The 15,656-nt window shown below is 33.3% G+C and overlaps 1 protein-coding gene across 18 annotated transcripts in view; it reads left to right on the plus strand.

Moving 5' to 3' along the window:
• The window catches only part of ROBO2 (roundabout guidance receptor 2), a 597,843-nt gene that overhangs the window by 480,312 nt on the left and 101,875 nt on the right, over positions 1-15,656 (plus strand). For all 18 annotated transcript variants that reach the window (XM_053903196.1, XM_053903192.1, XM_053903191.1 and 15 more), the window contains 2 exons: positions 5,895-6,019; positions 10,831-11,002. In XM_053903196.1, the coding sequence (XP_053759171.1) occupies positions 5,895-6,019; positions 10,831-11,002 (297 nt within the window). The remainder of the gene's footprint in view (positions 1-5,894; positions 6,020-10,830; positions 11,003-15,656) is intronic.

Raw genomic sequence — 15,656 nt, forward strand, 5'->3', positions numbered from 1 at the left:
CTGCACTGAGGAGAATAATTTGCAAGCATTGCAAGGGCAAGCTATAGAAAAAAACACTGTAGGTTTTTGAATAAAGAATGACGTGAAATAAGTATACTTAAGAAAGGTTGTACTTTTAAGTAGTACAGAAAGAGTAAGAGCATAGGTTTTCTGCTACTTTAACAAAGCAAATATTTAGGGAAAACATAATGTTATGATTTTAACATCATTATGCCATATTGGAAACCATATTGGAGACCATAGCGTATAATTCTTACTTTTCTGTTTGGTACTAGAGATGACAAATTTTAGCCAGATCATGGTTTGAAGTCAGATAAATTAATCTAAAGGCTCAGTGTTTAAGAGTTCCAACAGTGGTGTTAGATGCACCATAAGTCAAACCTGTTCTCCAATCTAGTGCTTTAATCTTGAAAACCTGTGTTCCCTTTATAGGATCTAGTTTGTGATCTTCATATCATAATGGTAGTAGTTAAGACATAGGGTTCTTTGAATATTAAGTGAGACAAGGCCTGCAAATGGTTTGGCATACTCCCTGACATTTAATAAGCACCCAATTAATGTTGATTATTGTTGTATTCAGCAATTTATGACTCAACAAATATTTAACACAAGCATATGACAAATGAGTGTGTTTTTCAAACATGCTTATAGAATATTTTAGAATTTAACAAGCAAAAAAATATTAAATAGCCAAAAAACATGTTCTACTTCTTTAAGATACATATTTCAAAATGTTTATTATTACAGAATAAGAAGCTTATTCAGTCAAGCAAAAATTACACCCAAAGAAAGATCTGCTGAGTGTGCCTGTAACTATCCTGTCACATATTAATGTATGCAACGGCTGCATGACTATCTCCATGTTCATGCCTGCCATAGAAAGTCATATTTTCCTGTAAAAACAACTCGGAACATGATGTGATTAACCTTTGGTTCCCTCATCCCCTCATCCCCAAGCCCACCTCATGCATGGCCTATGCTTCCTACTCATGTTCAGCCATCTGATTTCCATAACACCCACTCACTTCCACCAGCGGGGCATTAGCATAACAGAGCTGTAGCGTGACTTTGATTGAAGCCAGCTTGGGCTGAATGCAGTATCAAAGCATAATTTAGCAGAAATCAAACCTAATTTACTGTGCATTGTATTTAAATTCTCAAAAATGCAGTTTCAAGTGAACAATACCAGACCTCTAATCTTAATTGACCTTTTTATATGTGGGTATACTTCTCTGGAAAGCACACAACACGTTCTTCCTCTAAAGCTATTGTTTTTAACTTGTGAGTATCAATTGAACACTGAATTGTACCACTGTTTTCTTCATCTCACTTCTTGTTACAGCTGTAACAATAAGGTATAATCATTTAGCAGATTAAGCAACTCTGTTATTACATCGCACCCACAAAAGATTTGTCTACTGCTTTTGGATTTTAGAGAGGATATAAATATGTATTTTATAGTCTTCTGTCTTAGAAATATGTAAGAGAATTGCCATTTCTGTAAGTAGCATATTCTTCTGGAGTTTATAACTCAACCTCTTTAATTCACATTGGGTTTAAATGTGTGTTTTGAATTGTCATCCTGAGGACCCAATCATGTTTTTTTTATGTATAATGAGAGCATCATAGAAAATCCATTTTATGTATAGCACACTTTTTGCTACCGTGCCGTATTGATAAAATGCCACCTCTCTGTCTACTCCCTCCCATTGGTACCTTCAGCCAAGCACTGCCTTTTCAAACCATTTTCACTGCCACCTGGCAGAAATACTGAAAATGTGAAATGTTAGCAGAAGAATTATTGATGCAGTTTTTCATTTTAAAACCTCAAAAATAAATTCCTTCAGCTGATATCCCTTCACAGAAGATTGCAATATAGATCTTGAGCAGACAGAGTCCACAGAAGTAAAAGTGATTGATGCAATTTGTTTGGTGGTCCAAATGAAAGTGACAATAGGAAAGGATGTACATTTTCAGAGACTTAAATACTTTTGAATTTTTTTGCTTGGCTTTGATATGTTTATTTTGGTTTGTTTAATTTTAGAAATGATAAAGGTGAGTCCCATTCCAGTGTGGCTTAAGTTCTGGTGATAAGAAACTATTTGGTACATTAGAAGTGGAGTATATTTATAATAATTTGGAATAAAAATACAATATAAATAAACATCATGTGGAAGAGTACTTCACAGCATGAACAACACAAATGCTGAGAGTATTTTGTTAGAGGTCTTTCAAAAAGTTCAGTATTGGGTAAAAACTCAAAAAAATGGATTCCCTGCCTTCTTAGGTTCTATCATTATTAGGAAATATTACATTGTAATATTGCAGAATTTCTTTGTCCTTTAAGAGTTCTGATGAAATGTTCTCTTTAGTTGCTACCATGACTAACGGTCCTCTACTGGATTTTCTGCCCGGCTTGCTACGATTTTCCAGCCTCACATCTGTCCTTTCTCTTTTACAAAGAACAGTCTATCTAAAACACAAATTTTATTACATCTTTCTTGCATCAACATTTTTGAACAGGTATCCATAGCTTTCAGAGCAAAATTTAAGCTATTTTAGCGCAAATTATCTGTCCCTCTAACACTTTTGAATCTCCATCTTTTTATTCTTAAGGTCATTTACCCTCCACTAACACATCCAGCCCCTTGTGTCTCTGCCTTATGTCTGCTTCTGTCTGTTCCAAGTGACCTGCTTCTCTTCATCCAGTGAACTCTTACTTGTGCTTCAAAACACAACTCAACCATAGCCCTTTCTGGCATCTTCATCTTCCATGTTCATCACCTGGTCTGTTTGCTGCTTTTCTAAGCTTTCTCACCCAATGCCCACTGCTATTTGTATTATTATACAAATCATACTCTTCTGTATTTGTGTTTATTTACTTATTTACTTGGGAGTTTCTGCTGATTTTTTATTTGGCTTTCCGTCCTCTGTACCAAACAGAATGTCTCATAATTTGTAGTCAATGCATTTTGAATGAATAAATGAATGAATCCTATGTTTTCAGGAAAGCGGAGAGATTGATGTGGTCATTTGCCAGTCCTTTTGGGGGGTATCTTTTAGCAGCTGGTTAAAATTATAGGATCTAGACTCCAAAAGCATTTTGCAAAATCACTCATCTACTAACAAGTTCTTAAAAGCTTAAAAATTTAAGGAAATCTGTAGTTATAATTAAAGTATAGATGTTCATTTTACTGAAATAGATGGATAGATACAGAGTAGGCATAATATGCTGAAAACTATAAAATATATTTTCATTTTGTAATTTGGTGTTTCATTTGATGATTTCAATCATGTGTATTCTCGGTTATTTCATTTTAAAAATTAATTATATAAGGAAAGGGCTTCATAGCACATATGGAGCTGTAAGATTTTACTAACTAGTTATGTGAGCCAAAGCAATACAAATGAACAAATAAGCTGAATATGTGACTTCTATCATACTGTTAAATGATTTTTACTAAATCTACTTTTTATTTAATGAGATACAAGCTAAGTTACTCAATACTTCTGGCTTAGTTAGTGTCCATATTGGCACTAAACTTGTCTTTCATAGGATTACTAAGAAGTGGGAACTATATTTGATCATTAAATTTTACTTAATATACATTACTTTCTTGGATATTACAGACGATAGAGACCAATCTTAAGTCTTGTTTGATGTAAATAATCTGGTAGTTTCACCTCTTCCCTGAAAAATGGACATTGCAATGTTTTAAGAGTTGTCCCTGAAGTAATTTTGTAACATTGATTTAATCTATCATTCCTATTAGAAAACATGGAACAAAAATCAATGTATCTGCTGATTCAGTGAAATTGTGTAGAAATAACAAGAAGATTGTAAGAGGCAAGTAATCTCCTGAAAATGCAAGGCAACATAAACCACATTCTCTTCAAATAGATCCATAAATCTGGGTTCTCCATCCCGTTAGACTGAGTCTTCTGTTATCTATAGTTATAGAAGAAAATTTCACTTAGTAGATTTATTCCCGCTCTCCCTGGGGTATGTGTTGAATGTGTCGAGTTGGGAGGCAGTCTAATAGAACACCAAAAAATAAGTCACTACAAATCTCAGTGAATTAAAAAAAAAAAATGCGGCTGCTGTTTCTATACTAGCATTCTTGTAAGAATGAGTAATTTGTTATATGTGTGAGGCTACCCTACATTTACTCTGTTCTTGGACCTGCTCTTGTGTACTCCTGAAGGGCTGAAAGAATTTTGGGTAAAGACCTTTATTGAATGTCATTTTTTTGTTCTAATTGTTTAGAGTTCACATTTTAGGATGGTTGCCATGTAGAGCAGGTTTTAAAAATTAACATTGATTTTAAAGTTTTTTTCTTGGTCTTAAGTTTTTCAGCATCAGCAATGATTTAAAGTGTAAACAGATGATGAGAAAAGTCATGGAATAAATACGCTGTTTTTTCTTCAACAGGAGTGGGCTTTGATATGTAGAAGATGTCATTGTGAAAACTTCCAGATATACTGTCTCCTGTCTTTCACTTTCTTCTTTCTTTTTACAGTTAACTCCCAACTTAAACCTGAACTTCCTTAGGATTTTTACCCCCATCATTTTATTCTCTTTTCTAATGGAGCTACTCATGTGTAGGTCTCATTATCTCTGCCTATGTCATTTCCCTCATCTTCCAACCAGACTTCCTACTTTGTTGACTGATGTGCCTCTCTCACAATCCATATCTTATTCCTGAGAGGGTTAAATTTTCCAACGATTTTGCTTTGCATCAAGCACTCCTTAGCGTAGAAAGAGCCTGAAGAAAATCCCCACTTGGGCTTCTCAAAGACTTTCTTAGGCTGCATCCAAATCCATCTTTTTTAGCCAATGATGTTTACAAAACCTGGACCCTTCATTTCTGCCAGATTACACAGTGTACACGAGATGTGTTCTTGCTTCTTGCACTTTGCTCAGTAAACTCCTTGCTTGGAATGTGCTCATTTCACCACTTACCTAAATGCTGCCCTTTCCTTAATGCCCCCATGATGTGCACTTTCTGCAAAAACCCTTTCGTAGTTGCCATAACAGAATGGGATACCTCTGTGCTGTGCTCTGAAAGCACATCAATCATTGAACTTAGCATGGTTTTAGATCATTGTTTTACCTTCCTTTTGCTGTTGTCATCATGTTTTGTGTTTCCCCTTAGGTTGTGAGTTCCTTGAAAGCTGCAAGATAGATACTTTTTATCTCTGTATCTTTAGTGTCCTGTAGGGGAACATAGTAATTGTCTGACTAATGCTTATTTATCTAAATGAAATGAATTAAGTAGAAGCAACTACTTTCATACGTGACATTATATCATTAGTTATATTTGTATTTAATTCCCAGCTCTTCAATCCTTTGATGTCTTCAACACATTAACTCTTCAATTCTAGATTATAAACACTTTGAGGATAGGAATTATATTTTAAGCTTTCTGGTATCTCTGCACATAGAACAACGTCTTACAAATAATATAGGAATGGCCAATATTTGTGAATAGACTAATTTCAGAAGAGATACTTGTATAATGAAGTGATTTTTTTTTTACCTTTATCTATGCAAAACACAAAACCAAATTGGGAAACCATGTTTTTCCTTAAAAACATTAGAACATCATTAAAAATCTATTTTCCTATGCAAATATATGAGCTACAGGATTAATAATATACATTTAGAAAATGTCTACTGATAAATTTACTTTTCTTTTCCTTATGTTTTATAGAGTGCTCTTCTCCTTTCCCCATCATGTTTTGGAAAATGCTTCACAAAATTAAAAAAAAAAAATTAAAAACTGTAGCTTCTGTCTGGCACTGAGCCATCCATGTACTGCCAGATTTTCTCTGATATCTTTTTCTTTGTCAATGGTTGATATTTATATACTTTCTTTCCTTTTAAATTATAGCTCCTCCACAGTTTGTGGTTAGGCCAAGAGATCAGATTGTTGCTCAAGGTCGAACAGTGACATTTCCCTGTGAAACTAAAGGAAACCCACAGCCAGCTGTTTTTTGGCAAAAAGAAGGCAGCCAGGTGAGTATGAACTTTGACTGCTCTTCTGAACCCCTCCTATCTCTGGTGCTCCTCACTTTGTCTGGCTTTTCTTGCTATCAATGATGTATTTATTTTATTTCTAAGGAGAGAACAATGTTCAAATATAATGTTCTTTATTGTCTAGTGTGAGTTGTCCAAAATTTTGTCTCTTAAAAAGAATAGGTACAACTCTGTGTAACTAAATTATCTGAAAAAAGTCTCATCTGTAGCTACTTAAAATCTCTGAACAGAAAAAATAATTTTACTTCTTTGCAGTGAGTGGAATTGTGATTATTAAATGAGTTTGTATATAAAAAGTGCTTAGACTATCCCAGGCACATGTAAAACGGCCAAACAATATTTCCTTTATCAGTCCACCTAGAAACCAGTTTCAATCCCCTTTCATGGATAGATAGTATAAATACCTTTTCTTTACCAGTAACTTAAGGATACTTCCATTTAAGAGTGGGAGAAGTATTTACTTCCATCATCTCTTCTGGGTTCCTTCATAGCGGGGTATATAACACATTATATACCAGAAAGAGCCAACACTTGTCTGCTCTTTGCCATGCCCTGGTTTGTTCACTCATGGCTATCTCTGGGTGGCATGGCCTTTCAGACTCTCTGCTCAAAGTCAATTTAATACACTAATTTTTTTTCACTTACAACTTGGCCCAAACTTGGACAAGCACTTGGCCTCTAGGTTCTCAGGCAATGAATGGCATTTCTAGCTTACACTAGAAACTGTTCTTTGCCTAAGGACTTATCAGTGAGTTCCTAAAGGACCCAGAGATATTTTTGTTGTAGACTTTCCAGAATAATCTTCAAGGAGGCATACAGTTCTCAGAAAGAGATTTCAGCCCCTGTTATTGTTAGTCCAAATTCTGGAAGAATTTCCTGGGGAATGATGAAAACCATGATTAAGAGTCTGAGGAAATCTAAAAACCTTGCCAAAGATGATAGATTTTTAGGCTATGTTAAAAAAAAAACCTGTTGGTCAGAATTTATGTATGATTATCTGAGTAGAGAAGCATCAGGATGTTTGACTTCATCATCATCTTTAAATGCCACGGACTCCTATACATTCCTGTACTACCCAAAATTAGCAGTTTTAGCAACTCAGTATAAGATAGACAAACTGTTTTTCTCCCTTTCCTCAAGCTCCTTGTTTGATTCACTTCCCTTATGATTTATGGGATGTAAAGGTAGTGATAGAAAGATGAGATGAAGTGCTGTCCATTGCTTTATCCCACATCAGAATGTTCCAGGCCTGAGGTGCCTGGGTAGCTCGGCCGGTTGATGGTCTGGCCCTTGATTTGGGCTCAGTTCATGATCTCACAGTTCATGTGTTCAAGCCCCACGTCAGGTTTCTCACTGACAGAGCCTGCTTAGAATTCTCTTTCTCCCTCTCTCTCCCCCGCCCCAAATAAATAGACTTTAAAAAAAAGAACTATTCCAGGCTTTAATATTCATTTTTTTAACTACTTAGTGACTGAATAGATTTCTACTCACAAAAGTTCTTGATTCTTCACTTAAAATTTGCTTTTTGATGAAAACATCCTAAACTCTAAAGTGAGTATAAAGCAACATGAAAGAGTTATCACACATGTGTGTGCACACGTGCACACACAAACACCTTGAAAAAGGAAAGAATTCAAAAGCCATTTTCCCTCCTTATGAGTGTGCGATCTTTATAGCACTATTTAACCTCGCTGAAGCTTCTTTTCTTAATCTAAAGTGTGAGAATAATACATTTTACTTTGCATAAGTTATGAGGATTACATGATTAAGTTGGTTTCTACGTGAAACTGCTTTGCACATTATGAAGGTCTGACAAGATGTTAGAAATGAGGAGAATGTGAAGTGCCTCCCCTGTATCCTGGCTGAAGTGGCAAGTTCATACTTCTGCTCAGGCCAGGGATGCCAGGACCTGAACTCCCCCACTGCCCGGACACTACTGCCCCTCACCAAGCCCCAGACTCACACAGTGTTCGAGAAACCTAGGATGGGTGAACCCTACAGAGCTGTGGTAGCTCTACAAGATCCTTTCTCTTTCCTGTAGCTCCCTCCCTTCACCCACCCTGGGGGGCTATGGGGTCCATAAAAGTTACTCCTTTAAGCCACTGATAGCAAACATAGTGATATGAATATGTTATTTATTTATCAATTTTATAAATATAATGATGTAGAGAAACTTGATTGTTGCAAATTTACACTTTAAATCCATGTATTGAGTCAAATCCCATTATTATATATGTTGTTATTATATAGATACAGCTATACCATGTGTAAATATCATGCCCTAAAATAGCTCTAGGTTGATACAAGATATTGCATCATAATGTTTTGGTCAAAACAGAACATGTTTTGGTCCTGTGGCCCAATAAACATGATATTTAAATATGCTACATTCTGCTTTAATGTTTTTTAAAGTAATCAAATAGCATTAAGGTACTTCTTTTTCTGTTATTTGACAAAGTGGCATGTAATCCCAGAGACATTAATCTCTGGAAAAAATTCCAGTTAGATAATTTGATTTGACTATGTTCATAGGTCTGGTTTTCTTATCTTCATCTATCTCCCTTGCATCAGAGAGAGAAAGAGAGAGAGAGAGAGAGACTGTAAATGAGAATAAAAGTGAATTGCTTGAGCAAATTGTAAAGTTTTAAATTATAAATTGGAATATTAGGAAAAATAAATCGGTCTTACTGTCTCCAGTATCCAATTTTTACAGTGATCTATGACTCTCCATCAGTGGAGAGAGTTAAGAGCCTGGACTTAATGGTCCATATTCCTCAATATGTGCTGATAATGCCTATTAGCACTAATAGGATACCCAGCCACTTCAGGGCAAGAGGAGTTCTGTAGAATTCCTGGGTTTTGCTTGCAATCCATTTTCTTGTGCCTATGTCACACAAGCAGCGAATAAAGATGATGGGTTAACCTCAATCATATGCCATTTTCCATGTCAACGAATCATTTAGAAGGTGGACTGATATTACGTTGTAGAGGAAGAGATCCCAGAGAGAATTAAGCCTATCTGATGTATTAGTACTATGTAAATTAGTATTCTAATGGCTAATTGCAGGAAAGTGCATACTTTGAGTTATTGTATCATTTGCAAGTAGCTTTAAAATTTAGACCCTTCTTTTTTAGGTGGTTTATTTCAGTAATATATTTGGATTCCACAAGAGAATTAGCTTGTTCTCAAATTGTTTCATATGCATGAAAATGTCGAGCCTTATATAGTAATACAAGTTTTATAGGAGGGCAATAGCATTTTGAAATTATATTCCTGACATGCTTGCAAACATCAGTTCTTTTAGAAAGGGCTTAATAACATGGTAATGTTTATGTAAAGTGGGCTTATAGTGTCACACTCAAATCTAATAAAGTGGACATCCATCATGTTGCAATAAAGAGAAGAGCTTCTAATTAAAGTAGGACATCATTCGTAGGATTAAAGTCATTTAGCGTAATTGAAAAGTGTTAATACCCTATTTTATCCTCTTCCATTGGTATTACTTCAAGGGTAAAAACATTTTAAGGTGAAAATGTGTCTTAGGCCTTTAATTGAATGTTATTACCTCCTGATTGTAACGTATTGAAACTGTTTAATTACAAACCTGGAAAATTAATTACTATGTCGAGAAACAGATCCCAGAGGGTTATAATGTGCTTTTTTGTAAGTAAATACAACATAAAAATTGATATGTTCTTATTTATAATCCAACCTGGAAACATATCTCAATATGATTTGTTATACCCAAATGTTTTACCTAATTGAACAACAGTAAAGCAACATGGGTCATCCAAGTTAACATTACTGTTCTCATATAGGGACTTTCAAAGTTTTATGATTCAGCTGCTTGTGTTTAATGTGAGATGTATAATAAAATAATTTTTCATAAAAAGTCCATATTATGAAATTCTTTAAGGGCACATGCACACTTCAGAAGCATTATGCATCTCCTTTTTATTTTCAATGATTTGCTTAATCTTGCATATATGGTATTGTTTAAACCTACCTCCTTTCAAAGCTGTTACTTGGGCACCTGGGTGGCTCAGTCAGTTAAGCGTCCGACTCTTGATTTTGGCTTAGGTCATGATCTCACATTTGGTGGGATCGAGCCCCACATCATGCCCTGTGCTAAGAGTGCAGAGCCTGCTTGGGATTCTCTTTCTCCCTTTCTCTTTACCCCACCCCCTCTCTCAAAATAAATAAACATTTAAAAAAAACCTGTTACAATCTGCAGAAATCTTATAGCAGGAGAAGATTTGGCTGTCTCTCTCTGTCAGTCTCGGCCACACCCTTTTGAATATCTTTATGAGAAATTCAGATAATTACATCAAGTATTCAAAATGAGAAGTGGAAATTGATTTTGCATTCCTTAGTAATATGCAGTTCATAATTCACATGCATAGTTAAGTTACATTCCACATTATCACAATGTCTGATGAGAGTCATTATTATGCCCATTTTACAGATGAGTAAATCATGTTTCAAAGATATTGAGTAACTAGCAGTAAGTCAGGGAGAGAGTAAATGGTTAAGATAAAGATCCAGGTATTTTAAAGGATTATTCCTTCAGAATAGAGCATGTTGACTTCTTAGAGCACATTATTTTTGCATGATTTGGAAAAAGTTCCCAGTGAAACACTATGTGGCATTTAGTCATTTCAACACCATATTTTTATAATAACTTTATTTTCTTTTCCCAACAATATTCCAGTAATCATAATAGCCATTGTTAATGTAATTGTCCTTCTGAATGGGAAAAGATATTGATGAGATTGTGTTTCTTCCACAGAACTTGCTTTTCCCAAACCAACCCCAGCAACCCAACAGTAGATGCTCTGTTTCGCCAACTGGAGACCTCACAATAACCAACATTCAACGATCAGACGCGGGTTATTATATCTGCCAGGCCCTAACTGTGGCTGGAAGCATTTTAGCAAAAGCTCAACTGGAAGTTACTGATGGTGCGATATTGTTGTTTGATTTGTCTTAGGAAAATAGTACCTTTTATTTCAAGTTCCATTTTAACCAAGTGAAATTTTTGGGTTGCTAACTATGTAAATGAATGCTTATCTTCTAAGTTTAACTCTAGGTAAAATAACATTTTTAACAGTTTCTAGTTCTCCTTGATTTAATACCATTTGCTTTCCCAAAGAAGAATATCAAAGATTATCTATTTTATTCTTAAAAATAGAATGATGCCTTATTTTAAATAAATGACATCATACTTCGTGTGTATAATGTCATCTGTATATGTTTTTAGTCTTATGCTGACATGATTGCTTCTGATGGATATTAATAATTTTATTTCATGAAAGAGGAAGAGATATCATGTTTAATATTATCAATGGAAACAGATGAATTTTCAGTTAGCTAATCACATTATGATATCCTATGACTTTTTAATTATTCATTCACTAAGGTAAATTAATTAAATACCTTCCAAACTACTGATGGATCCTAAAATTGTTATTTTTTATTTGTACATATGTACTATAAATCTTAACTGAAACGGCTACATTTATAGTGATAGTTGAAAAAAATATAGCGATTTTCATAATCTGTTTTTTCTCCCCTGATTGCTTATTTGTCACAATTGATAGGTAGGCAGGTTTAGATACTTCCTGACCCTGAGTATGAATTTAAGCCCTGTTCTGTGATGACTAAAACAAAAATTCTCTCTTATTCTCCTATATTCTGAGGTTTGTGAGGTTTTTATTTTCCCTTGATGCTGACTTCTGAGATTCAAGAATTTTGGTTTGTGACCTCTTTGATTTTCTTCCTTCTCTGCTCATGAAATTTGATTCACTTTTATAAATCAAACTTACATGTATATTATGTGGTAATTTAAAATTAATAGAAAGGAAATATTTTTTTTAATATCTGTCCATGATATTGCCTGATTCAGCACCTATTAGGAATAGGAATAGGAATGAATGGAACAGACAAACATTGGCTGAGGGAACATTCAGTCATTAATAGCTGTACCTGCTGATGTTGCAGAGACCTGTCATGAAACTGAAAGAAGTCAGGTTCAAGAGTAACAATGCTAAGAAATTCTTCCTTTATATGGGCAAGAGTTTTGATCCTTAATACCTATGTATTTTTTAAAAGAAATAAAAGATAATTATTCATCCTTTTAAAGTCCATATATTTTCTACCATTAACAAAAATATCCAGGTACATATACTGGGAAAACAAGATATTCTGGCCATAGCCTAAGTTGTTTTATATATATATGATATATATATATCATATATACTGTATATGTGTTATATATCATATAATATGATATATATGTGATATATATCATATTATACGATATATATGATATATATATAATGATATATATATGATATATATAAAAGATATTCCAAACATAATCCTGAAGACCTCCACTTTAATCTAGCTGCTTATATTATTTTACAAAGGACAGACTCTAAAACATTTCCAAATAAAGAAATTGTTATATAAAAGACAAACCATATTTTAGAAAGCAAAATTGATGAATTAGAAGAGCCGATTGATAGGACAGATATTCCGAATCATGTCCGATGCAATGAAAAGGAAGACTTTTATTTTCCTGGTGTTGGTTGATGACGTAATCTCATGGAACAGTAGTTATTCTAGCTTTGTTTCTGAGGTTCAAAGTAAAAGAGTGATAAATAAGTTTAAACCTGATGACTGAAATGATTGTGAACATTTTGTTACAACTGGCATGAATATTAATTCCTACATTGATTTTTACTTAAGTAAGCAATCACAAAGTAAAGATCCTTTTGCAAAAACATTGAATGAAGGTTATAGAGTTATTGATTTTGACAGTAAAAAACTCTAACTTCAAGACATAAACACATACACACACACAGACACTATTATTATAAATAACTGTTTCTTAATATTAACTTGCCACATTGGCTGATGACTTTGCTTCTATTCATAGTTTTGAATTTTTCAGATTGGTTAACAATTTAATGGTACATGAGCTATCATTTTCATTTGGAACATTTTTTGGAGGGTGTGACCCAGGGCAATTTAGAGCCAATTGAAATTCCAGTGTAGAATAAAAACGTATGTTGTGTTCAGAGAAGCAAGCAAAACATCCATAGAGATGTTTCTGTTGCTACATTTTTGCACTTAAACTCCTTTCTGGGAAGTATTTTTAACTCAAGTGTTCATATAAGATGAGATTGCTAATGGTGATGAAATGTTCTGTTGAGTGATAATTTTACTGATTATAGATTGAATGAAGATGCTTCAATATACTTGAATTTCAAAATATCCTTTTAGAAGACCTTCTCATTAATTCATTGGCACTGTTCATTTCTTCTTTTCTTTTGCTCTGTATCTCAGAGAATGAGAAAATTGTAATGAGAATTCTGAGTAGAGTCAATAGAATCTAAAGGGACTGGAAAGAAGAAATGTATTTATATATTATACCATGATCTTATATGAATGGTTTATTGAGGATTTATAATGCATAGTTAGAGAAAACCATGGAGTTGTTCACAGATCACTGGAAACCCTAAATGTTCATTTAACCTTTGACCTCAGTGTCATGGAAACCTGTGGTCATCTCTCACGCATAACATCTTTGAAACTGAAAATTCCTTCTGGCCAGGAGATTTTCAATTACTTTATTGATCAAATTCATTAAAAAGACTTTGAGCTACTCATTTGAGCAATAAAAAAGAAAGAAACTAATTAGATGTCCTTGGCTGTATCTAATGATTTCAGGGATATAAAAATAAAAACAGGTCATAAGAAATTACCTGAATTCTGTAGAGATATTTAAATTGAAACAAAGGAGTAGGAATATTTAAAATTGAATAAATAGATTCTACCCTGGTAATGCAGACCCATTTTTCTCATTAAATTTAGAAATCATTTATAATATTTTGTGAATTGGCCTTCTATTTATGACCCATAAAGAAAGTAATTTCCATGAATATTCAGTTTGAATATCAGTTTGTGCAGTTACTGCTAGATGAGTCAGTATTGGTGTATATCGTGTTTTCACACTATCTGAAGATTATTTTATTTATTTTTAAAATGAAGAATTTGATCAAGAAAATCAGGAAATAACTGGTTCTAATTTTTCTTTACAAATAATATACAAACAAAATTTTATTGTTTTCTTAGGTTTTTATAAGGTTGTTACATATATATATTTATGTATATATATGTGTACATTTACAAATATATATTTATTTACATACACACACACACACACACACAGACCTAAGCACACATTGTAATATATATTTTGAGGTAGTAGTGTTAGTGTGATTGAAAATCCACTGTATCTTGACATGCAGTGGATCTATTTCATAACTTCTATTTTAAATTAAAATTTGTTGGCTTTCTCGTGGTAGGCTATAAAAGTGCTGGTTAATTTAATGTTTTTCCCCCCAAACCATGAATTCTAATAGTAAATATGATGCATATGGATTGGGAAATAGCTAATCATATAAACTATTGTTCATGAAAGCTGTGGACTAAGAATATTAGAGTATTAATGACCAAAATGATATTTTGATTATGTATATTTAACACAAGATTACTTTCTTCAAAGCCACTTTCTCCTCATAGTTGCTTAGCAATCATTAAATCATTAAAATCCACCATTCTTTTTCTTTCCTTTCTGTGGAAGTTTGTGTTTATATATGATATAAAGATTTTTGGTAATTATATCATAAATGTAATAGAAACATACATAAATATTTTGGGTAGCTAACCAAACTCTATGCTGAATACAGAACTTTCTCTTAAGAAAGCCTCACTTGGACATGGATGGACATGTCAGCTTTATTATGTAGTGTTCTAATGAGTTCTGGATGAAAGTTTGCATCCAATTGTCTCCCTATTTGTATCACCCATTTAAATCATACTGTACATTCTGATATACTTCCTAAATCATTATGAAATACTTCCAAAGGCACTGCAAATACTGCTACAAAATATTTTTTAAAAAACACTGAACTAGAAGTTTATGATATTGTATAAATTTTACCCAGATGAACATAGAAATTGATATATAGGTAAACACTTATTTGAAATGAAAACGCTATTTTTTCATACCGTAAATATAGTACAAACAGATTTCTTTGCTTAATTCTAAGGAATAGTAAAATCATGTCATCCGAATTGGATTACTGTACTCTAACTCCCAGTGTCATAGTCTTGGAAATAAAGTGTTTATACCTAGTAACTTAACATCAACCAAAATATCATAATCTATGTGAATACAGCAAGGTGCTTTGAAGGGAGATATTATGTATTATGCATATATTTATAATAAAAGCAAAAGTAAAAATTGTTTATACCCATATGACACTCCACAGACTTTCTTAAATATGCCTATAAGAGACAAAATGGACATTTTATGAATAACTGCCATGAGCTCTCTATTTTTTAATTTTAATTTCAATATGATTAAGACTTTCAACAATACTAAAATGTCAGAATTTATTTCGTTGTCATCTACTGTCGGTAATTCAGAGTTAGTTACAAATAATAGTATGTCCTCAGTAAATATAACGTATGTATAGTATATATAGACGATAAATACATAATGGATAAAGAATATGCTGAATAAATTATAATATGTGTGTAATT

The sequence above is a fragment of the Panthera pardus genome, unplaced genomic scaffold (genome assembly GCF_024362965.1).
Source record: "Panthera pardus isolate Hobbes unplaced genomic scaffold, ASM2436296v1 HiC_scaffold_16, whole genome shotgun sequence".
NCBI lineage: Eukaryota > Metazoa > Chordata > Mammalia > Carnivora > Felidae > Panthera > Panthera pardus.